This window comes from Ipomoea nil, unplaced genomic scaffold (assembly GCF_001879475.1).
Source record: "Ipomoea nil cultivar Tokyo-kokei standard unplaced genomic scaffold, Asagao_1.1 scaffold0656, whole genome shotgun sequence".
Taxonomy (NCBI): Eukaryota; Viridiplantae; Streptophyta; class Magnoliopsida; order Solanales; family Convolvulaceae; genus Ipomoea; species Ipomoea nil.
The window spans coordinates 1989730-2014607 of NW_017617084.1; the positions used below are offsets into that span (position 1 = coordinate 1989730).

Below are 24878 nucleotides of genomic sequence, written 5' to 3' on the forward strand. Positions count from 1 at the left end.
ATGCGTAATCACATTAAACGCGCAGAACAAATAATCTGTTCGATCGCTAAACATGCCTAAAGCAAAACGGCGTAGTATCAATTGGGCGGGAAAACGAATTGCCAAAAACTTCTTGCTTTATTATAGAGTTAGATTAGATTTGTCAAGGGGAGTTGGAGTCTATCTTACATGCTCTAGTTAAATGTCAATTAGCAAGAGAGTGCTAAGCTAGAACGGGGAATATTATAAATCCAGATGATTATCATGACTTTAATGATTGGGTAGTGGAAAATGTCAAAGACTCTCAATAAGTATAATTTATCTATCCTGATCATGTTGTGTTGGAATATCTGGTTGAACAGGAACGACATGGGTTTGGAAAAATGTTTGCTCCATGGTAGTGAATATTACTGAATGTACTTTGTCTTACATTAGGGACTAGAGGGAGATTACTGAAGGCAATCAAATAAGGGTGTTTCACACTGATAATACTATGATTAGATAGAATAAACGTCAAGTAGGATGGCTCAAGCTGAATATGGATACATGTATTGATGTGAATGGATGAAATATGGGATTTGGTTGGATCCTGAGAGATGATCAAGGTTAGTTTCATGTAGCCAGATGCACTCCATGGACGGGAACCTATTCTCCAAAGGAAGTTGAAGCGCTTGGCATCCAGGTAGCTCTTAGCCGCTAAAGATGATGGACTGCGATAATGTTATTGTTGAGTCTGATACTCTAATTGTAATTCAATGCCTTAGTGCCATTGTGCCAGTCTAGGAGACTCTTCATTTGATTTGATTTTGCTAGACATTAAAGATAAATTGGGATTGTTTTCCAATGTTTATATCTCTTTTGTTAAGCGACTTGTGAATTAGGTGGAACATACTCTAGCTCAGGTTTCATTTCTAAGTCAGGTTGCGAGGAGTTGATAGATCACCCTCCTCTTTTTCTTTCTCTACAATGTGTTATTCGAAGATTAATCTAATAGAAGTGTGTTTTTTGGAAAAAAAAAAAAAAAACTGAATAACTATTTGTACTGGGCCCAATTTAGTGGCCTATTCCCTTTAATAATGAAGACAAACACTACAAAAAAATGCTTATATAGCGACGGATTTAGCGATGGACATATTCCGTTGCTAAATTAGCGACGGAATAGCGACAACCTACCAACGAATTTCAATTTTTTTGCTAAATGGACATTTAGCGACGAATTTGTGACGGATTTGCGATGGATATTGCGACGGAATATTTCCGTCGCTAAATACGTTACTAATTTTACCGGCAAATTTTGGCGCAACAATTAGCAATAGATTTGTGACGGATTAGCGACGAATTTTTCGCGAACGGATTCCATAATTGTATTTGTTACAAATTAGCGACGGATTTTAAAATCCGTCGCTAAATATAGCAATTTTTTAGAATTTAGCGATGGATTTTGATTTCCGTCATTAAATTTTCAAGCCAATTTTTTTTAAAAACATTTTAGCGACGGATTAAAAATCCATCGGTAAATATACATGAGAGTTTAAAAATATTCTCACAATTAGCGATGGAATCAATAATCCATCGCTAATATGTAAAAAATAACATCCGTATATATTTAGCGACCAATTAAAATCAGTCGCTAAAATATTATAAAAGCTTCAGCTTGTGGGAAAAGGAACGGAAATTAGAATCAGGCTCTATATAGCGACGGATTCTGAAATCCATCGCTAAATTCTTAAAAAAAAAAATTGCCTAAATAATCTAAACTCACGCCTCTCAGGCTCCCAGCCCTAATTCCCTCTCAAGCCTCACCCTCATTCGTCTCTGCCTCAGGCCTCAGTCGTCGCTCTCGCCAGTCGCCGGTTCGCCGCTCCTCTTCTCAGGCATCGCCGACTTGCCGCTCTCTCGCCGAAGCGTCTCCACTCTCGGTGTCGCTGGCTTGCCATCCAAGACTGGGTGAACTGAACGCTTGCAATTGCCTTGGTCTTCCTTACTCCGGCACGCCTTCCGCTCCGCGTCAGCTCTCACTCACTACTCGCTCAATCCAATCCTTCACTGCTCTTCAGTTCTTCATCACTCGTCGGTGACGGGTAGAGAGATAAGAGGCTTCAGAGACGACCACATGCCTTGTCGCCCTTGCTTGCCCTTGATTTTCATGTAAGTTTTTCTATTCTATTGTAAAATTTTTGTTATTTCAAATGAGGATGGCTTCACGGTCATGTTTGGAGAAAATTATTAACATTTTTTGTTAGTAAATTATACTTCATAATAGTTATCTACATTTTTCAGTAGTTAGACAATGCCAATATGAATATGAGATTCAGGTTGTGATTGTGGAGTGGCAATTGGAATCCGGAGTGGTACAACAGTACAATTACGTTGCTTTTCTTCTAGTTTTTCATTGTTATAATTTAGGAGTATAATCCTTCTATGTCACTTAGCAGTTGTGTAAGTTGGGGGAAATTTTGGAAATGGTTTCAGTAGATTGGATTTACGAAAACTATAGTTAATGACTTAATGTGCTGTTAAACATTAATTGTACAGTGTAATTTCATTATTGCCCTTCATAATGGAATATTTTCTTTCATTTAGTATAGTTTTGATTTGAACATAAGAAAATGGGCATTAACAGGGTTAAGGGGTAAAGGCTAGTTGCATATGATCTTACCTAGATTTTATACTACTGTGCGGCTGCCAGTCACAGGTTGCTTGAGCTTTATTATTTATTGTTATGGTTGAGCTTCCATAATAGGGATAACTGATAAGGGTAAAGCTAGGTTGATTGATATTCTATATGTCCTGCAGGTCATGTTGGCATTGTTAGATGAATGCTTTATATTACTATCTGATCAGTAGTTTATAGCCTGTTATGTTAGAACTTGGAAGTATATAGTAATTCAGTGTTTTTATTTGTAACATAGAATGGCCAAAAGAAAAGAATTTCAAGTGGGTTTTAATTTAATTGGTTTTAGGTCAATATCTGCTTGATTTGACTAGTTTGTCAGCAAATTAAAGTGCAAGTAATTGTCAAACAATAGCACTAGTAGGCAAATTGCACTAAATAAACAATCTTTCACTATACATCTCCTTGTTGTTATCTATACGTACTGTGCTCCAACTTGTGTTGAGAATTTGAGTCTTCTGAGATGATAAGGAGACATGGTGAGATATGATAGAATGGGAACCCATAGGAACATAATCAAACATAGTCAGATCGAACATAGTATAGAATTAGGCATCGGGTTTGTTAGAATGAATTCGTGTTTGCCAGCTTTATGCATCCAACATTCCAACCCAATCTCAGCATCTAGACTTTATTAGAAAGCTAATCATATGCTAACAACTGCACTACAAGGATTTTGCTTGGTTGAAGATGTTTGTTAGTGAGAATATATTAAGCAGCATAATGTCTTATTTCAATTTATTTATTATTTTGATCATGGATAACTAAGAATGTCAATTTTTCGCATGGTGTTAGTAGGATTATGTCTTCTTTTCTAATTATTTGCGTCTTAAAATTTATGGTGACAAGTGCTAACATGTTGAATACTAAGTATTGGGAACTGACCTACTTGCAATGGCACCAAGTGATTACAATTCTTCAATTCTACCTATGCTGATTATGCAGTCTCTGCATCAAGAAGCATAACATGTTGCCGGTCAGCTGCCATTATAGTAATTCTCTCTTTCATGCAAAAACCAAAACAAATTTTATTGATTCGATTTGTACCTAACTGCAGAAAGTACATTTACCATTTCATTGTTTGCAGTTTATGATTCTTCTGGTTTTACGGCACACTCTTCCAATCATAGTAAGTCGAGCAGGGGACTATTCCTTCTGTTTGGTAATGGTAAGTTGCACACTAAACCCCACAGATGACGAAGGATTCATTCATACATTGGTGGTAAACTGGTAGATTATGTTCTGATTGAGATTTTATATTGCAGTTGCTGCTTCTAAATTGATTTCCCCGTTTACATTATATGGATGGTCGTGACTTCTTGGCTCTACTGCCAACAAGAACAGGTTATGTTGATACCAAAGCCTCCTTACTACAAATGTATTAGTTATTTTGTATGTTATTGCACTGAATTTTCATCTTCTTTCAATTGTTAAAAGTGTTAACCATCTCTCATCATGCAGTACAAATCTCGGGAGACAACAAATTAAAAAAAAAAAAAGAATTTGTTTATTTAAGTTGGAACAAGAAAATTGCAGATTTATATGTGAGTGGCAGAAAAGGATGGGAAAAAAATATTTGTTGATGCTATGGTTATCAAAAAAAGGGATACGCCAAATGCAAGCTCAAATTACAAGTTTGATTGACAAGTTGCGGCATTCTACCTACTTCTATGACACGGCATCCAATTATAGTTTGCTGCTAATTCGAATGCTGAAAACCTAGAAGACGATTAGGTTATGTGTATTAATATATTTGATACTGTTTCTAACAATGTAACACTTTTTGTTATTAAGTTTGACTTTTTTTTAATATACTATATTTGCAATTATATTATTGAAATATTATATTATAGTTTTAATACAGGTATGCAATATTAATTAGTTGGCGGAATACCTTTTAATAATAAAGAATGACAACGAAATAATAGTGACAGAAATATTTTTCTCTAAGCTATAGCTAAATGGCATCAAATTCAAATAATTAAAATAAATTAGCGACGCCAATTTTCGTCGCTACATGAAGCGACGGAAATTTCCGACACCAGAAGAAGCGACAGAATAATCCGTCGTTATTCTCTTGTAAAGTTCGTCACCAGATCGTCGTGGTAGGAATCTAGCGACGGATATTTTGTTGGTTTAGCGACGGATATTCCGTCACTAGATTTAGCGACGGAAATGTCCGTCGTTATTCCCTCGCAAATTTCGACGTCAAAATCATCGCCGAGAGGAATATAGAGATGGATTATTTTTGTGTCGCGACGGAAATGTCCGTCGCTAACGTTAGCGACGGAAATAAACTGCGTCGCTAAATTCTAGCGACGCTCATTTTAGCGACGGACGAAATCCGTCGCAAAACACTTTAGCGACGGATTTCACTTGTTTAGCGACGGAAATGGTCCGTCGCTATTTTCGTGTTTTTTTGTAGTGAAAAGAAAAAAAAAAAAACACACACACACACACACATGACAAATTATTATGTGGACCCGGGTTGTGTTGGATTTATCTATCTTGATCATGTTGTGTTGGAATATCTGGTTGAACATGAAAGACATGGTTTGGAGAAATGTTTGCTCCACGGCAGTGAATATTACTGAACGTACTTTGTCTTACCTTAGGGATATGAGGGAGCTAGATTACTGAAGGTAATAAAATAAGGGTGTTTCACACTAATAATGCTGTGATTAGATTCCCTAAGGGAGCTAGATTACTGAAGGTAATAAAATAAGGGTGTTTCACACTAATAATGCTGTGATTAGATGGAATCTAAGTCTAAATGTTTACAGTTTACATACTAAATGTTGACAATGTACCTTTTAAAAATTCACAATTTGTATTCTACGAACACATAATGTTAAACATATATGTAATTGATTACCTTGTTTTGTATTCACAAGTTCCTTTCAAATACTGTAGTCACGGAATATTAACAGATTAGGAGTTGATGACCATGTATTGTATTTATAAATTTCCTTCAACAACTGTTATGTGTTTTGACTTAGAAACACAATTTATATTCTAGAAGTTCACAATTCCAATACTAAAAATACACAATTTATACGTCTTTTAAGACCAGGGTTCATCTTGCAAGGTGGATCCGGGTTCAAATGTTCACAATTTACATAGTAAATGTTGACAATTTACCTTTTAAAAATTCACGATTTGTATACTACGAGCACATAATGCTAACATATATGTAATTGATTACCTTGTTTTGTATTCACAAGTTCCTTTCAAATATTGCAGTCACACAATATTAACAGTTTATGATTTGATGACCATGTATTATATTCACAAATTCCTTTCTATAGTTGTTATGTATTTTGATTTAGAAACACAATTTATATTCTAGAAGTTCACAATTCCAATACTAAAAATACACAATTTATACGTCGTTTAGGACTAGGGTCCACCTTGCAAGGTGGACCTTGGTCTATGGTATAACAACTTACCATGAACTAGGGTCTACCTTGCATTGTGGACCTTAGTCCAATAATAAGTTAATAACGTTCAGATTCTATGCCTACAGTTGACACATTTTATACTTGCAGTTAATCGTTTATGTAATTGTAAATAAATTGAAAACACATACTATGGTAATTGCAAACACATAAAATGATAATTACAGAAACAAATGTTAACTGCAGGTACATAATATGTTAATGCAGTTATGTGACTGTAATTATCATGTTATGTATTTTCAATTTGTTTACAAGTACGAAATATGTTAACGGTAAATAAATAATTTTTGGACCAGAATTTACACTATAACATGAACCGTGGTATATGATATAACAATTGGGCACACACATGCAGGCAGGCCAGCACAATTGTACAAATATATAAATTCAAAACGTCGTCGTTTAGGAGATGGACGTTCGGTTTGAAACCCGATTTGTACCCGGCATTGGGTTCCGGCAGCCAAGTCTGGCAGCCTGAGCTCGTCTGATCCACGAGAGTTGCGCAAATGGAAGCGAGCCGGAAGAAGGCAAAGCCGAAGCCGAAACCGCAATTTTGGAGATGGGCGGCGGCGTCAATCGTGTTCAGATTAGTTCTGATATACTTCCCCAAAAATCTCAACTTCGCAACTCGCCCGGAAGTCTCCACTCCCGTCACCAGCCTCCGCCGCCGTAAACCTCCCACCTCCACCTCTCTCTTTCTCTTTTCACACACACACACATGTCTCCTTTTTCATTGAAAATGATCTTTGATTTTAAATTGTGCAGTGGCGGAAGGCTACTGGTTGAAGCAGTCGTCAATGTCGCCTTATGCTGGCTCTATGTACCACGGATCTCCATTGTTGCTCGCAGCTCTCGGCCCCCTCACTGGCAACAAGTAAACATTTCAGCTTCAACCTGGCAGTTATTATAATTATTATTATTATCATCATTTGGTTCAGAAACTTGGTTTATGAGTTTACCTGAATGTTGCTGATTAATGCAAATGCTTATGATATTGTTTTCAGAATTGACGGACACTCTTACCATCTATTATGCAGGTATCTTCTCCTTCATTATTTAGTTTTTTTGTTTTTTGTTTTTTTTTTTTTTGTTTTGTTTTGTTTTTTGTTTTTTTGTTTTTTTTTTTTTCCTTCATATTGCATAAAATACATTGATGCTTGGAAACACACACTGCATATGTTAGCAATGCATTTAGTTTGTGTTTAGCTTTGATCACAATTTACTAAAATGTGAATGCTACATACTAGTAATGTGGTCAACAAACATATAGTTCTGTTCTCTGTTGTTTTCTGTTGAAGTACATATTAGGCAGTTACAACTGTTGATAATTTGCAAGTGCATTTGAGTGTACTGCAATTGCTTATCAAAATGCTTATATTTTTTTTATTGACGATGGCCTTTTGATCTTTCAAATATTCATATTATTTTGGTATCTTTCTAAAGCATATTTTAGTTAAAAATTTGAAGATGTTATGCATATGTGAACCATGTCTCTATTGATTTTACCACAGTTGTCTGGTGTTGCTTAGGTTCAGATCTGTATTTGTTGGTTGCCAGTTGTTTGAGAAATTATGAAGCTTTATGGACTATTTCAACACATTTTTGGATATAGTTTGGTTTTGGTTGTTGCAGATTTTATCTCTGCTATGCTTATTCGTGCAACTGGTCAGAGTCTTCAACGGGCATCTGAGAAGAGTTTAAAATCACTGGGGCTGGGCAAGCTCTTTGAAGATTCAGGTAGCTACCTGTTTCATGCCATTGATGCAACCACTTCATTTTCTGATTTTACGCTCATTTTTCCCATGCAATTTGATGATTCAGTTGTTCCCCCTCTTTATTCTCAGATATTCTGCCCTCTGGAGACATTGCTGCTCTTGTGTACTTATGGAACCCTTTCACTATAGTTACGTGCATGGGTTTCAACACAACACCTCTAGAAAATATGTTTGTAATCATTTCCATTTATGGGGCCTGCAAAGGTGAGCAGTTGCGAATTTTCTTGTATGAGACAAGTACTTCTTTTTGTGTGTAGTTTTACAACCCAGTTACAGAAGAATCATGAACTTCTTAAGTTTACAGGAGCATTTTTTTAGTATTAAAATAGTATTTACTTCATCAGTGGAGTATTTTGCTTTATATAATTAGCCAAAACAAATGCTACAAAGGATCTCTATATCTAACGTCTTTGTGAATTGTGGACAAAACAGACATCTATAGTTGTTGTCAAAACATAAATAATCTAAATATCCAACTAAGTAATCTTTTCTCATTGTCATAGGACTTGCTCCATTGGCAGCTTTTGGTTGGACCGTAGCATCCCATTTGTCTCTTTATCCTGCAGTTCTAATTGTACCAGTAAGCTTTTCTTACAGACTTAAGTATGTTACATAGGACTGAAATTCCTTTATTTGGTTTTCTGAGAGAAAATATATTGTCTTGATGATATCTTATTAATTGACCTTTGTATTTTTTGTTATTTTCTTTAGTTCCATGATTTATATGAATTGGGCTAATCATTATTTCATTTCAGGTGATTCTTCTATTAGGCTATGGTCCGGATGCACCCCCAAGGAAGTTGTTCCTGCGGAGACATTCAGCAAAAGACGAAGATATCAGCTTGAGTGAAAGCAATACTAGCAAGGGCTTAACAAGCCAGAAAAAGGAACTAACCTCTTTCTCTTGGCGACCTGTTGTGCTCTTTCTTTCCTGGGCTTTCATCTGGACTTCTTATATATTGGTTTTGTGTGGCATTTTTATGAGAGATTTTGGTGGTCTTCAAGAGATGTTTAAAAGGTATAGTCTATCTGACGCTCAATCTCTCTCTCTCTCTCTCTCTCTCTCCCCACCTGGTCACAACACCAAAGAGAAAAGAAGAAAAGTTCCCCAGTGTGGTTTCTATACACTAGACCAAATATTTGGTGTTTGAGCGTTGTGAATAATACTGATGTAGTGATGTATGGCTGTTTCTTGTTAGCATAACCCTACATACATACAATTCATACGATTAATATACATCTTATTCATGTACTGTTAGTAACATGATCTTTTGTGTGTGTGTGTGTGTGTGTGTGTGTGTATATATATATATATATATATATATATATATATATATATATATATATATATATATATATATATATATATATATATATATATATATAAATTGGAAGGGCTGCACCTGCTGCTATTTAGATACTCGATTACCTTTATCCTGTAGCATTGATGTTTCCTCATAATCTCATATCATTAATCAACCTGCAGGACCTATGGATTTATTCTAACTGTAAAAGATTTATCCCCAAATATAGGTGTCTTATGGTAAGCAAAGTAACTTCCATAGCCCATTGAATTTGAAGGAATGTGTCCAATTGTACATTTTTACTTTCAAATAACATCTTTGTGCAACTTTGACACAGGTATTTCTTTGCTGAAGTCTTTGATTTCTTCAGAAGCTTTTTTCTTATAGTTTTTCATGTAAACATCCTCTTCATGATCCTGCCATTAGCCATGCGACTATACAACAGGCCCTGCTTTCTGGCTTTTGTTTACATGGCAATATGTTCAATGCTTAAATCTTATCCTTCAGTAAGTATTTTTGCCTAAAACCAGTGTTCTTTGTATGAGAAATTAGATACTGGTATGATGAGGATGCATGTAGCAAGTACTGAGTAGAGCAGTTTAGGAATTACCAATGCGGCTTGGAGCCTATGAGCCTATCCTAGACAGGGTTCAGTCATAGGCATCCTTTTCAGCACTAGTTTTACTAGTACTTATTGGTTAATTATTCATCTGTATGCCTAATTATTAGACTCACTCCCATTTTACTTGAATGCAACAGGTTGGAGACTCGGCTTTATACTTGGGTTTATTGGCTTTGTTTATCAACGAATTGTCAGGTAAGTGACATGGACAGTCTAGTCTCAATTTCTCAAACACAGAAACTGAATTCATTTCCATCTCAAAATCTATGTATTATGCAGAAATGCCATTTTCTTTCTTCCTATTCTGTGGATATGTGGGTGTCTCCCTTTTAAGCCCAGTAATGCACAACCTATGGATATGGAGGGTAAGTAGTGTACTAGTATGACTCTTCTCCAATGTGCTTGGATGACAAAAGGAATAAGAGTTCGCATTTGGACTTTGCAGGGTACTGGAAATGCAAACTTCTATTTTGCAACTGCTATGGGATACGCCTGCTTCCAGGTTTCCTTTTCTCTATCCTTAGGTCATTCATTCTGAATTATTTGCTAAGCATACAATCCAAGGTTATCAAGGCGGACTTTCTAGGCGAGATGCCACCAACTTGCCTAGTCGACTAGTCGACTAGGCGATCGCCTAGGCGATGAGTATTAAATAAATAAAATATATACATATATATTGAAAATATCTTGTCTTGGGCAACCTATTTACTTCAAGTTGCCTTTAGTAGATGAATAGTTTTTCCTAGAATAATGAGAAGTTTAGTATTTATTGTATATTGAAAATATCTTGTCTTGGGAAGCCTTTTTGAACCCTATTTACTTCAAGTGAAGATGAATAGTTTTTCCTAGAGTAGTGAGAAGTCTAGTATTTATTGATAACATGTCAGGGTGAGGTAGTGGGCTTTGCTCGGAACAGGAGGACGATGCCGGAGCTCGAATCGCACCGCCATCGGAGCCTCCACGCGCCGCCGCCGCCGCTGCTCCGACGCCACGCGCCGGCGCGTGAGGCAGATTCCGGCGTCTTCTCCGGCTGAAAATTACACCGGTGAACTCGCCTTAGTGTGTAGGTTCTGCCCATGTATGTTTTGTGGGGTTTTGGGTTGTATTTTGCACTTAGGCGAGGCGAGCGGACTAGGCGCAAGGCCGTGACCGCCCAGACGCCTAGCCGGCGCCTAGGCGTCGCCTTGATAACCCTGATACAATCCATTAAACGAGTTACTCTTCTCCATTCTGTGGTTCTTCTAGGCTGTTTACTTGTTTAGGCACACTGTAGTGTCTTATTTGTTTATTATTTGATCATACCTGGACGTTTGACCAATCATAGCCCATAATCTGTGTTATGAACTATTCATGCTGTTTCTATAAATTCCCTTTTGGCTCACCCATCCATTATATAACCCAAGTGCTGCGAGTTACCTATCCAAAAAAACACCCCTATTTACCCTTTGGCACATCAATCCTTCATCCGCAAACGACACGCCAAAAGTCTACTTATCCAGATTTTTTCGTGAGGATTGAATGGGATATTCTTGAGCAATCTTTGGCCAGTCTTAGTCCGAATCTAAGCCTTGGATTCGCAGAAGTTAATGCATTTGGCAATGTTTAAATCTTTAATGTGCAAAGTAGAAATATCGAAGTTGTCTCTTTTTCACAACACACATTACACATCTTGCTTTCATAACTCTTCTTCCTCACAACGACTCATACATTTCATTTATTTGTTCCGTTACCTGGCAGGTTATTTTGGTCGTAGAAAGTGTGAGTTCAACACTCAACCATGATAGAAAAATTACAAAGTTAATTAAAACCTCAAACGCTTAAGTTTGGGCTTTTTGCATTATTTGTGTACTTCATATCAACATTAGTTTACAGGAAAACCATCTAGTTGCATTGTTGAACTTTAGTGCTGATTTAGTATCTACCTTCTAAACTTCCTTGCTTTCTTTATAACTTCCCTCAAATCTTTGATTTTATATTTTAATTTTTGTGATGCACTTTGGTTTTTCATATTCATGTATTTATTATCTGCTGTGCAAATATTAAAAAAAAGATGTTATTTGTACCAAATTTATGTGGTTTGTAGCGTGTCGCTAGGTGTACCATAGTTATTGAAAAGGGTAGTTTGGTCACTTTATTTTTTGTATTTTTTTTTGAAGAAAAACGACTATCATTTCATTAAATAATTAATTTATATCCAACCATAGTTAGGGATGTCAATCGGGCCCGCCTGCTCGGTTTTGGAGTTTGGACTAGCCCTATCGAGTTTATCGATTCAGGCTAATCGGTTATGTTATTATTTTATTTTAGGTTTGGGTTGGCCTAACCCTAAATCTCGGGTTGTCGGGTAGACTGAACTATATGAACTAAAATTGGAAATTGAGAGTGAGTATCCACATTTAGAGGTTTACATGTTTAGCCTCTTTTTAGGTAGGTTGGGTTTTATTTTTCTCTAACCCGATCTGAACGAATCGTCTTGTTTAGTCCCAAGGGTACCAGTGTTATACAATTGTTATGCCATGGACCCGTGTCCAAAATAGAGTCGTTTTGCTTCAAAACGACGTTGTTTGAATTTTTTTAAAAAAGATTGCTTCATTCCTTGCCGTTTATCTTCAGAATTCGTTCCTCTTTATTCATAATGTTTGAACTCTATATTCATAATTTTAGAATTGAATATTCACTATTTTAGATCTTAATATACAAAATTACAAAACTATATATTTAACAGTATAACACAATTTTTGAATCTATATTCACAATTTTTAAACTCTATATTCACAAAAAAATATCATTGGTTGAGGAAACGGTGCCACTAACGGCACTGTTATTCGGGTCCACAACATAATTTGCATGTGTTATACGGGTTGACTTCATGGCCTATGTAATTAGCGGGCTAACCCGTATAACCTGCCACCCCTACCCATACCTCCATGGTTCCACTCCAAGTTTATTTAAGTATTTTTAATTTATGTGATTTGTATTAAAATTTAAAAATACTTTTAATTGTAAGAATTGAATTCTTAATTTCTCATTTAATCCTCACCTAGTAAGATCAATTCAATGAATTCAATGCTAAAGGTATTTATTAAGTAGTCTTAAGTAGTTCGGGTTGTCATGCTAGCCCATTAAATTTTGAATTAGCTTGTTTGGGCCATTAGACTAATTTTTTAATCGGGCTAGCTTGTTTGGGGCATCAGCCCGTTGGTTTTGGTTTTATTGGTCTAGCCCATCGGGTTCGGGATAAGATTGACATCCCTAACTGTAGTACATGAACAAGAGCATGAAAATGAAAGAAAAAACAATTCGAACAATCTAATTTAGGTAGAGCCTCCCTAGCTAACACAGCCCTATTTGCAGATCAACAAACAAAAAGTAGAAGTTTGAGAACTATAGCTATTTTCCTTAATATCATTAATGATCAAGGCTATCATTGTGCGAGAAAAAACTGGAACATGGGCGAGGAAAGATAGAGTTGGAACTTCAAAAGAAGATACTAAAGAATGATTTTGAATACCATTAAATACCTGAAGGCAATAAGATTTAATTTGAACAGATACTACAATGTAATAGAGTCAGTAGCATTCAAAAAAAAAAATTTAATTTCCTTTCCTTCAACCATTTTAAAGCCTCCTTGACTCATATGGCTTCTGCTTCCCCTGGTTTGAATAGACCATACCAAGAAAGTTCCCTTGTTGCTATGAAATAACCATTTTCGTGAATGATTGTGCACTCTCATCCTTAAAAAAATGTTAGGAGTTCGAACCTCTTCTCATATGAAAAAAAAAAAAAACCTAATATGGCCCGCACTTCTTAAGGGGATGTTTGGTTCATGGAGGAAGAAAATGTTGTTTTCTGGTGTTTGGTTTATGGAATTCATTTTCCAATTCTTCAAATTTGAGGAAAACAAAATCCTTGGTTAGACCAAGGATTTTGTTTTTCATGGGAGATGGAAAGAAAAAGCAATATGAATTATCAATTTTACCCTTGTTTTTTTTTTTAATTATATTACTCTTATTAATTTGTAGGGGCATATAGATCTTTATACTCGTTATTTCTTACAATTCCAAATCTAACCAAACAATAGAATTAGTATTCCCAGTAATTTTTTTTCCACCAACCAAACAATGAAATTCATCTTCCTAGTAATTGTTTTTCCATGGAATTTCAATTTTACTTCCCTTAAAATATTTTCTGCGAACCAAACGAGCCCTAAAGGTGGTTTGGACTTCAGGAAAATTTAACAATCGAAGTAGGTTAGGGCGTTAGGCATCTTGGGTTGGATAATGGGCTAAAAGTTAAAATGCATATTTGGGTTATATCTTGTGCACTACTGCCGTGGAGAGGGCAAATTATTGTGTGAATCATAGTCCATGAACTATGAATATCATGTACATTTTTAATATATTAAAAGTACATTATTTTTGTACTGAAGGTACATTATATAAAAAAATGTTCCCTTAGTATATTAAAAATGTACATTCAAAAAATGTATCTTATGTATATAAATAATGTACCCTTAGTACATTAAAAATATACTTTTTATTTGAGCGTAGCTTTCTTCAATATTTTGAAACAAAATTTCGAGTTTAAATACTGCAAATAAAGTAGTAGAAAGTCACTACAAGGTCAGAGGCTGAAACCTAATAAAGTTATGTCAGGTTAAAGAGTTTCGAAATAAGCTTATTCTCAAATAAAAGTCAAACTCTAGCACAATATGGATTGAGTCTAGATAAATTTCATAGTGAAGAATATATCATACTGTTCAGAACATAAATAAATAAATAAATAAGTAAATAAGAGTCAAATTATGCGAGCATAATTCATGCAAGGTATGGATTAATCTCATAATGATGAGGATATCATGGTAAATTAGATTGTGGACTACTAGGCTCCACCTTGCATGGTAAGGGCAATTTATATCCTGCATCACGGCGCGCGTTACATTGTGCGCCCAGATGCAAAACTACGTCGTTTCAATTTTTATTTTATTTTTTGAAATTTTGAAATTTCACTACCTAGTGTTTGATAGTTAATTTTCCTTAAAAAAAAAAATCTCATGTTAAAAAATGTACATAATGTTATACTAGAATACACATAATTGTGTTCATGAATGTACATAATTATATAACAAAATACACATACTCTTTTTTAAAAGATAATACGCATAATCTAACATAATACATAGTAAACATAAACTTTTAACATAATACACATCAACTCTTAACATAATACACAAAAATTTCCTGATTCGGATATACATAATTGTATAAAAAAAATGTACATAATTGTATAAAAAATGTACATAATAAAAAATATACATAATTATATAAACAAATATACATAATCATGTCAACTTCCTACCGCGCCTCCCAAAACGACGTCGTTTTGGGAGGCGCGGACTGTGCGCCGTGGTGCAGTGTATAACGATTGCATGGTAAGCTCTTACTCAAAACGACGTCATTTTATATCAAGTGTCAACTAGTGCATAATTAATGTTTTATAGCATTGTCATGTACTATTTCATAAATTTGTTCTATATGTTCATAAAATTAAATCTTAATGTGCATAAACATTGAACTGAATATACATCATATGTATTTTTTTTCACTCTATAGTAGAGTCATAATGTCTTTTTATATGTTCATAAAAAGCATAGTTAATAATGTACTGTAATAAATATTACACCACTGATGCATCATGTTTAATAATATTCATCATGTGCTTGCTATGTTTACAATATTTATTTTATATGATCATAAATTAAATTTTAATGTACATAAACACTAAACTACAAGTACATCACATCTATTTTCATTTACTTTGTAGTAGGTTCAATTCATAGCATTCTTTCTATATGCTCATAAAAATAAAGCATAATGTACATTAACACTAAAATGTGGGGTATATCATACCTATTTTCATTCACTTAAAAACAAAGCTTAATGTACATAAACATTACATTAAAGTAATAACTTTATGTATCTATAGATTTATTTTAAAAATTCAATGGGTGTCATTTAAAAAATCTCAATTAAAGATTTTTAATAATATATTTTTAAATACATTAATTTTATTTGTAAAAAATGAAATAGAGAAAAATAAATTTAAGTTGAATACTAAATTTTAAGGAAAAAAATAAGGATTAGTTAATTTCATGTAGCAACAATATGCATCTTGATCCACAATATTACTATTGAGATAACATCGCTATATAGAAAATAAATAAATAACATAAAATAGCAGAAAGTGCTCTATTAAAGAATAATTTGATTTTAAATTAATCAAAATTGGATGTAATTATAATAGGGAGTACCAAAGTTGTTGACCAAAATATCTCAAAAGAAGTATTATTCAATATTGATCGCTATTTAAGTACTCTTATCTTATTGCTTCCCGTCGGCGAAAGAAACGAGGTTCATGTTCCCATGTTTAATGAAGGTTGCAGTATGTCATGAATGACCTAATATACCCTTTGCTTCGTACACTAACAATATGGAGAAATTATATTTATTATTCGTTTTTTTTTTCACGAGAATTTTGTAATCATTATCTAATAATGTGTATTAAGTAAATTTCGTTATGTGAAATAGCTCACAAATTACATATAAAAGGTAATTTGCACTATGAAGATCCCACACGACGGGCTCAACCAAAAGAGTGTTCAATAATTAAACTCGTAACATTTAGGTACAAGAATCAATCTCCACTTAACCATCTTTCGGAAGTTGTTATACAATGGATTAGCAAGGTGAACCCTGGTCCTGAACAACGTATAAATTTTGTATTTTTAGTATTGAAATTGTGAGCTTCTAGAATATAAATTGTGTTTCTAAATCAAAACACATATAACAATGGTAGAAGGGAATTTGTGAATACAATACTTTGGTCATCAAATCCTAATCTGTTAATATTTTGTGACTACAATATTTAAAAGGAACTTATAAATACAAAACAAGATAATCAATTACATATATGTTAACATTGTGTTTATAGTATATAAATTATGAATTTTTAAAAAGTAAATTATAAACATTTAGTATATAAATTGTAAATATTTGGACTTGGGTCCACCACCTTGCAAAGTAGACCGGGTCCACATAATAATTTGCGACCTTTGGGGCTGTTGGGTAATGGGTATACTAACAATATCATAATTGTCCTAGTCTTAACTCAAAATACAACACACTGCACGCAATTATCTTGTAAAAATATTTATGAAAAATGATTTGTTTTTTCCCTATTAAACATCACTGCTAGTTTTTACTCAAAATACAGCACATATAATTGAAAGACTAAACCAATGTTACAAATTATTAATGACCTAAATCTATGCTACAAATCTACAATCACAAATGAATGATTAAAAATGTCATTTTTCTTAAATATAAATTAGGGTAAATGATGTTTTTCTTGTCATGATATAGGGGCGTTTGGTTTAGATTATATAAGATAACCAAGGTTATATTTGCTTGGTAATATAAGATTCTCATGTTTGGTTCATGTTATGTAATTTTTTCAGGGAATGTCAGATAACCTCCGCATTAAGTTTTTAGCTATTGGAAGGGAATGTGAGATACCCTACAATTTCATGGGTAATCTCACATCCCCTTGTCTTATTACTAAGGTTGGGCTTTGGACATTTTAATCAATTTATCTTATTACCGTTGTCTTATTTACATATTTTAGTTTTAAACCAAACACAAGAATCTAACATTCCCAGTAATTTAACATTCTCAGCAATCTAACATTCACTAAGGTAATCTAACATTCCGTGAACCAAACGCTCCCTAAATTCTACTTGACATGGTGAAATCTAAAAGAAAACATTTATATTTAGAATCATGCTACAAATCACTATTTTTACCACTTAGAAACAACTACTCTTTGCCAAATAAGATTAAAGATTTAAAAAGCAAATTAAAAATAAAAATAAAAATAATAATTAGTGTCTAACATTTTGTCACATCATATGTTAATTGTTTTGTGAGTGGCATTGGCAGGATTCTTAGTATTTTCATTATATTTACAATCTAAAATATTTTTAATATAAATAAATAAAATAATATATTCATGTAGCTAGTCATGTACATATAAGTGATTAATTTACCAACAATCTTTTTTTTTTTTAATCTTTCTTTAAAGTATATCAATACATGATTATATATGTGAGAAGTTCACTATAGTTGATATTTAAAAAGTAATGTTTAATTTGCACTTTTCAAAAAATAATATAATTATCTAAATACTTATTGTAGTTGATATGATATATGTTAAGTAGTAGATACTATTTTTAGTTGGAATTACTCTAAGTTTTGTTAATTTACATTTGGATAGGTTTGTCATTGTCTTCGTTTTCTCACTTCTTTTTTGCTGGTAGTGTTTTATGTACAATTGCGTTACTGGTGCTACTTTGCAAAAAAGAACAGATTTGGTCTAATAAGTTTTGTTACAAGAAATAGATGAATGGAATTCCTAAGTTGATTCCCTTATACTATATAATTGATCTTGTCAATTTTTAGTCATTAATCATCCAAGATGGATGGATCAAATTAGTCCACACTTATCACGAGAAATCTAGTTCACATTTGATCATGATATATATATATATATATATATATATATATATATATATATATATATATATATATATATATATATATATATATATATAGGGATCAGGTGCGGAAATAGTTTCCCTTGCGGTTGTGCGGTTGGAAGCACATTAAGCATTAAACTGACGCACTTTAAGGACACAACGCACGCACATTAAGCACACAAACAAAACACCTCAAGAACACAAATCACGCACCTTAAGAACACCAACCACTCACCTTAAGCATATAACAAAGCACCTTAAGAACACAAATCACGCACCTAAAGTTTTAAAAATGATTCACTTTAAGTTTCACATAATTGACGCACCTTAAGCATACAAATCCGCACCTTAAGATGAAAACAACGCACATTAAGAAGAAAACTCATGCACCTTAAGCACAAAACTCACGCACATTAAGTTTTAACAACTACTACCATTAAGTACACAACCTACGCACCTTAAGCACAAATCTCACGCACCTTAAGCACAAACTCACGCACCTTACTCACAAAAATCATGCACCTTACATTTGACCTAAATGTAAAAAATTACCAAAATGCCACTGCATCTTTTTATTTAATTTTGGTAATCTAAGCGTCGATTTAAGTAAAATCAATAGTTCTCCTTTCACCGCACAACCGCACCTGGCACCCTCAACTGGACAGGAACCCATATATATATATATATATATATATATATATATATATATATATATATATATATATATATATATATATATATATATATATATATATATATATACACACACACACACACACACACACACACACACACACACACACACACAGAGGTGGGAAAACCTCGTCCAGGAGAGGAATCAGAACCACTCAGAGTCGTCCATGTGTCCAGGTCTAACAGATCAGAAACACTGATTTAAAAAAAAAATACGGTGATATTTTTGTAAATAATTGAACATTGAAGTGCAAGTAAATTGTGTTAAAAGTGCAAATAACAGTTTCATATAGTGCATCAAAGTGCAAGTAAAATGTACATTGAGCATCAATATTAAGTGCACCTAACGCGTATTATCATTAAGTGCACCTATGTGAAAGACTTTATCATTAGGTGCACGGAATGTTACCAAGGTAAATTACTTGTACTTGTAACTGAAAATAATTGCACTTGTAAATGATTTTACTTGCACTTTTTACTTGAAAATTTGCACCAGTTACTTGCACGTGTAACACATTTTGCTTGCATCAAAGTTCAAGTTATTTACAAAAATGCCACCGCGTCGTTTTTTAAAAATTACATCTGATTCGTTAAATCTACCTTATGGAAATCAATAAGTTAAAAATAATAAATAGTTAACAAAATATTTTGTTACTAAAGTTTACATTGACGGAATGCGTAGTTATTTAGGAAAAGTAAATGAAATAATCGAGAGTAAAGTAAGAAAAATAATTTTAAAAAAAATAATAAAATCAAAATAATATGAACCATTCATTTCAACCAACAATTAAACCAACATTTTTAATTCCCCTTATAGACCTAACTTTATTGGCTCTTAATTTGGTTGTACAATGTAAAAGAATTGCTATTCAATTAAAGCTGAAGTTACATTGTTTGGATGGAGGGAATTGCAATTCCCTCCTTTTGCTGAATTACAATTCATGTCTCCACCCCAAGAATTACAATTTGGTGCTTAATGGGAGATATGAAGAAGCTGTGAAGACGAATTTACCCCCTCTAATAATGCAGTTGTCTCACTGCCCTTCAGGCGATCAGGCTCCAACATCTCATTCTCTATCTCTAGTTCTCTCTACTACTACTAGGGAATTTATCATGCAATGAGATTATGGTGTAGGAAGTTTTAGATTTGTCTTGTTATACTACTACTACTACTACTAGGGAATTTATCATGCAATGAGATTATGGTGTAGGAAGTTTTAGATTTGTCTTGTTATGTATATGACTGACATTTTAGTTGTACTATGAACTCTTTATCTAACAAGCACATGTTGATATTTGATAGTAGTAATTTTTCCCTTACATGTTCCATGTGTTGTGAGATGTGTATCGTAGGTTATCATGTGAAAGTATTGAATAAAATATTAATGTTCATTATATTTGTATAAAATACTTGGTAAATTAATATATATAACATATTTTGCATTATAACTTTGATATTTAATTACAATATAATGAAAAAAGAAGACAATGGACAATGGACAATGTAGTAAATACAATAAATTAATAAATTTGAAGGTAATGAATTTTTGAATTGTAAAAAATAAAGATAATATAACTAAGAAAATTATATCTCTTTTTAAATATTTTATAATGAATTTTTTTTAAAATAATGACATTATAGATATATAATTCTAAATTAATTAAATGTATATGTATTATTTTTTGTTGTAGTTAATAATTTATTTAATTTAATAAGACTAATAAAGTAGCGTACATACTTTTCATCCACAATAATGAAATCATTAATTTTTTAAATTTTCATTCGTTGTTAAGACATATTGTTTTGAGGGTTTGTCAATGATAATTGCTGTCAGTAGAGAATGATAATAAATAATTCAAAATATATAGTTACAATAGATATTGTTATAATGATATAATAAAAATTAACTTACAAATTTCTTTAGAAGTTTTCATGCATTAATAAAATTCTAATGTGTAAACTTGTTTAATTGGAGCCAGTGGGATGTCAATATTGTCAATTCTTTAAAAAATTGTTCTACCGTTTTAGAGTCCATGTGTAATTGTATTTATGATCAACAACTTTGTAGTTATATCGTGCATGTTTGACAATGATATAAGAATAATTTTGTTCGATAAAAAAATAATAGTATAATATTTGCAAAGTAATGTACAATTGTACCACTATAAAAATACATGCGAAAAATATTAATACTATAATAACCTAAATCATTCCAATAATGAAAAAGCATAATTGAAATATTAAGTTTTGTTCTAAATAATCAAAAAAGATTAAGTAAACGAAAAAAAAAAAATTAAACCTAATTTTTTTATTTTTTTTAACGCAAGAAAATCAAATGATTTTCAACGAAAAAAATTAAACCTAAATTTATTTATTTTTTAATACAAGAAAATCAAATGATTTCAAAGTTCTTGATTTATAATATTTGATGCTCAATTTTGAATGCTATGTATTTAGTCGAGCTAATTATTTGACCAAAGCTTATGTTAAATATTATATTATATTTTTTAATACATTTTAAAATATTTGTAGTATATGTTTAGAAATTAATAAGTTCAGAATAATAAATATTTAACGGAATATTCCGTTACTAAAATTTATACTAACGAAATTTAGGGTTATTTAAGGGAAGAAAATAATATAATAGAAGGTAAATAAGGAAAATCATTAAAAAAATACTAAAATCAAAATAATATGAACCATTCGTTTTAATAAACAATTATATCGACATTTTTTGTTCCAGTAGGTCTAACATTATTGGCTCTTATTAGATTTGTAGATTGTAGATTAAGGGTCTAACATTATTGGCTCTTATTAGATTTGTAGATGCAGATATATTATTATTATTATTATTATTATTATTATTATTATTATTATTATTATTATTATTATTATTATTAGTTATTGTTATTGTTATTGTTATTGTTATTGTTATTGTTATTGTTATTGTTATTGTTATTGTTATTGTTATTGTTATTGTTATTGTTATTGTTATTGTTATTGTTATTGTTATTGTTATTGTTATTGTTATTGTTATTGTTATTGTTATTGTTATTGTTATTGTTGTTGTTGTTGTTGTTGTTGTTGTTGTTGTTGTTATTATTATTATTATTATTATTATTATTATTATTATTATTATTATTATTATTATTATTATTATTATTATTATTATTATTATTATTATTGTTGATGGATTATATGAACCCGGGGGTCCGGATTATACAACCCGAATATATGTCGAATGTGATAAACGAATAATAAAATGATAATAGGGGTGTGTATGTAAATGATATTATATTAATCGATCGAATAGTGCTATTACAGAGGTAATCAACGTGTAATAGTCAAACAATTGTTGTAGGAAAGTAGAAGATGCTTGAATAGGACATCTGGGGGGTGCTTTTATACCCCTGGCCGCTACGGGCACGGGGTACGCGGGAGGAGCCGCAGCCCGCGCCGCGAGACTCGCTCCACGCGAGGACCCGGTCCCCGGCCGAGCCCGGAGCTCGGCCGGGCCGACCCCAAAGGGTGACCGACCCGGGGTGCGCCGGCCGACCCCGTGGTAGCCGGGCCTACGTAGGTCGACCCCGTGGTGCCGAGCCCATGTTGGCCGACCCCGGGGTGGCTCGTCACTCCGTGTGCATAGTAGCCGGGGACCCCGTGATAGTAGCCGAGAACCCCGTGGTAGTAGTCGAGGACCCCGTGGAGGTAGACCCCTCCATGGTCTGTCCGGCCGCATACGTAGTCAACTCGGTGTCGGGTGCGATCCACTCCATATTTCTTCGCTCCGGGTCCGCTTAGTAATTATTCCATCAATTATTATTATTATTATTATTATTATTATTATTATTATTATTATTATTATTATTATTATTATTATTATTATTGTAAAAATTCTATATGTTTATTAAAACAACTAATACAATCTATTGTAAGTTTTTTTTTTTGAAAGCTACTGGCTCTAATACAATCTATTGTAAGTTATATGCTAATTGCAAACATTCTTAGTATATTGAGGAGTAATGTTCTTTCAACTATTTATCTAAATTATTAATACAATCTACTGTCAGTTATTGGTAATTACGAAACACCCTAGTATATTACAATGTTTTCACTGCCAAGCGGAGAGAGCAGTAATGCTCATTCAACTGCTTATCAAAACTGTTAATACAATTTATAGTCACTTATATGCCAAAATTGCGAAACACTCTTAGGATCGGTTTAAAAAACTGGAAAATGACTTATGAAAAATGTTTTCTGAAAAATGAGTCATTTTTTAAAAAATACTCATTTTTCAGAAAACATTTTCCTTTTTAGTGTTTGGTTGCATTCTGAAAAACAGTTTTGATGTGTTTGGTTCTTTTTTTTTCTAGAAAATGAGTAAAATTGTATAATTAAACATTTTAATTATTTTATTTAAAATACAAAAAATATTTATTTATAATAATATTAAAAATAATGATATTTATTATTTGTTTAAAAAAAAAAACGATGGTTTTCGACGAACTGGTGAACAGCTCTGGTTTCCTGCGGAAATCATTCTGCCGAAAACGAGAGCCTTGGTCTGGAAGCCTTCATCGTCGTTTGTCGATATAGCAACCTTGGTTCGGAAAATGACTTCTCTCAAAATATGACGAAAGTCATTTTCTGCTAAAATGTAAAGATTTTTCCTCCGTTGACTAAATTTTCAAAGTGCATCTAAACACTGAAAATCCAGAAAATAATTTCCAGAAATCAATTTCCGGATTTTCAAAGACACCGTTAGTATATTTGAATATTTTCATTGCCTAATGGAGAGCAGTAATGTTCATTCAAGAGATGGGCTATAATTAAATAAACTCTAACTTGAATAAAAATATGTTGATAGTAGAAAAAAATATGTTCAATTATTAAACAAGAAGTATTATAAATGGTTAGAGTTTGACCTTTTTGTAATCCTAATAAAACAATTAATACCCAAACCAAGCCAAATTGAAGGCATATATATTATTTGTCAGACTACTAGGTTCACCAACACCCCTCTAGCTAGTTATTGGGTAGGAGAATAATTCTTTCAACCATCAACCTTTTCACATGGATTGAATAGTTGCAGTTGTCAATCCTTTGACTTCACTTAACAAAACAAAAAGTTAAATTTTGCAAGATTTATGATCATCACATGCTACAATAATACTCACAACTACTAAGACAATAATAAAAATAAAAGTAAAGTAATTACAAAAAATATTATACATGGAGCTTTTAATGATGGGTTTTACATAGTTAAGCTATAATAGATCATCACACAAAACATATTATATGTTTGAGTATTAAATATTACTCGTAAAATATCTGTAAATATTATATAATGAACGTGTGAAAATTACATATTAAGTATTCAAATTAAATATAAAATGAGTGTGAACATTACTCAATATGCGAACATTTCGACCACAATAAATCAATCTATATAATTAACAATTAACAATATAATAATGACAAACTCTAATAAGAAATACACAAAATTTTGTGATAAATTTCAAATATATAATACTTTTTTATAAGGCAACGAGTATTATATTGTCATTAAAAGTATTATTTGTTCCTTGAAAAAATAATAATGAAAATGTAATGGTAATAGTAATACTTGCCATTAAAAATATTAATTGTCCCTTGAAAATATTAATGAAAATATAATACTTATTAACTCATAAAAAATACTATATTTTTAGTAAAATGTATTATCTATCTCATGTAAAACAATTTCATAGAAAACCTACGATAAGAAATATAACAAATC

General features: G+C 32.5%; 1 protein-coding gene across 3 annotated transcripts; it reads left to right on the top strand.

Annotated features, from left to right (window-relative positions):
* Positions 1–6518: 6518 nt before the first annotated feature.
* On the top strand, positions 6519–11806 carry LOC109174764 (phosphatidylinositol glycan anchor biosynthesis class U protein). Of its 3 annotated transcripts, none has more exons than XM_019324009.1 (13): positions 6519–6780; positions 6877–6985; positions 7116–7148; positions 7724–7848; positions 7956–8090; positions 8390–8466; positions 8642–8904; positions 9373–9429; positions 9528–9696; positions 9950–10007; positions 10092–10177; positions 10258–10314; positions 11550–11806. In XM_019324009.1, exons 1-13 carry the CDS (start codon positions 6618–6620, stop codon positions 11631–11633), a joined length of 1416 nt encoding a protein of 471 aa, XP_019179554.1. In that variant the 5' UTR covers positions 6519–6617; the 3' UTR covers positions 11634–11806. The 3 variants fall into 3 exon arrangements, with proteins under 3 accessions (XP_019179554.1, XP_019179555.1, XP_019179556.1); XM_019324010.1 differs by lacking the exon at positions 11550–11806 and adding an exon at positions 11009–11245 and having other exon boundaries at positions 10258–10364; XM_019324011.1 differs by having other exon boundaries at positions 6569–6780; positions 7744–7848.
* The last annotated feature ends 13072 nt before the right edge of the window (positions 11807–24878 follow it).

Excerpts from the sequence above, each read along its gene's own strand:
- LOC109174764 (XM_019324009.1), top strand. The coding sequence starts at position 6,618 with ATGGAAGCGAGCCGGAAGAAGGCAAAGCCGAAGCCGAAACCGCAATTT. Across the intron at positions 7,149-7,723 it reads TCTTACCATCTATTATGCAG|TTTGGTTTTGGTTGTTGCAG; the intron begins GTATCTTCTCCT and ends TTTTGGATATAG. Across the intron at positions 8,467-8,641 it reads CTGCAGTTCTAATTGTACCA|GTGATTCTTCTATTAGGCTA; the intron begins GTAAGCTTTTCT and ends ATTTCATTTCAG.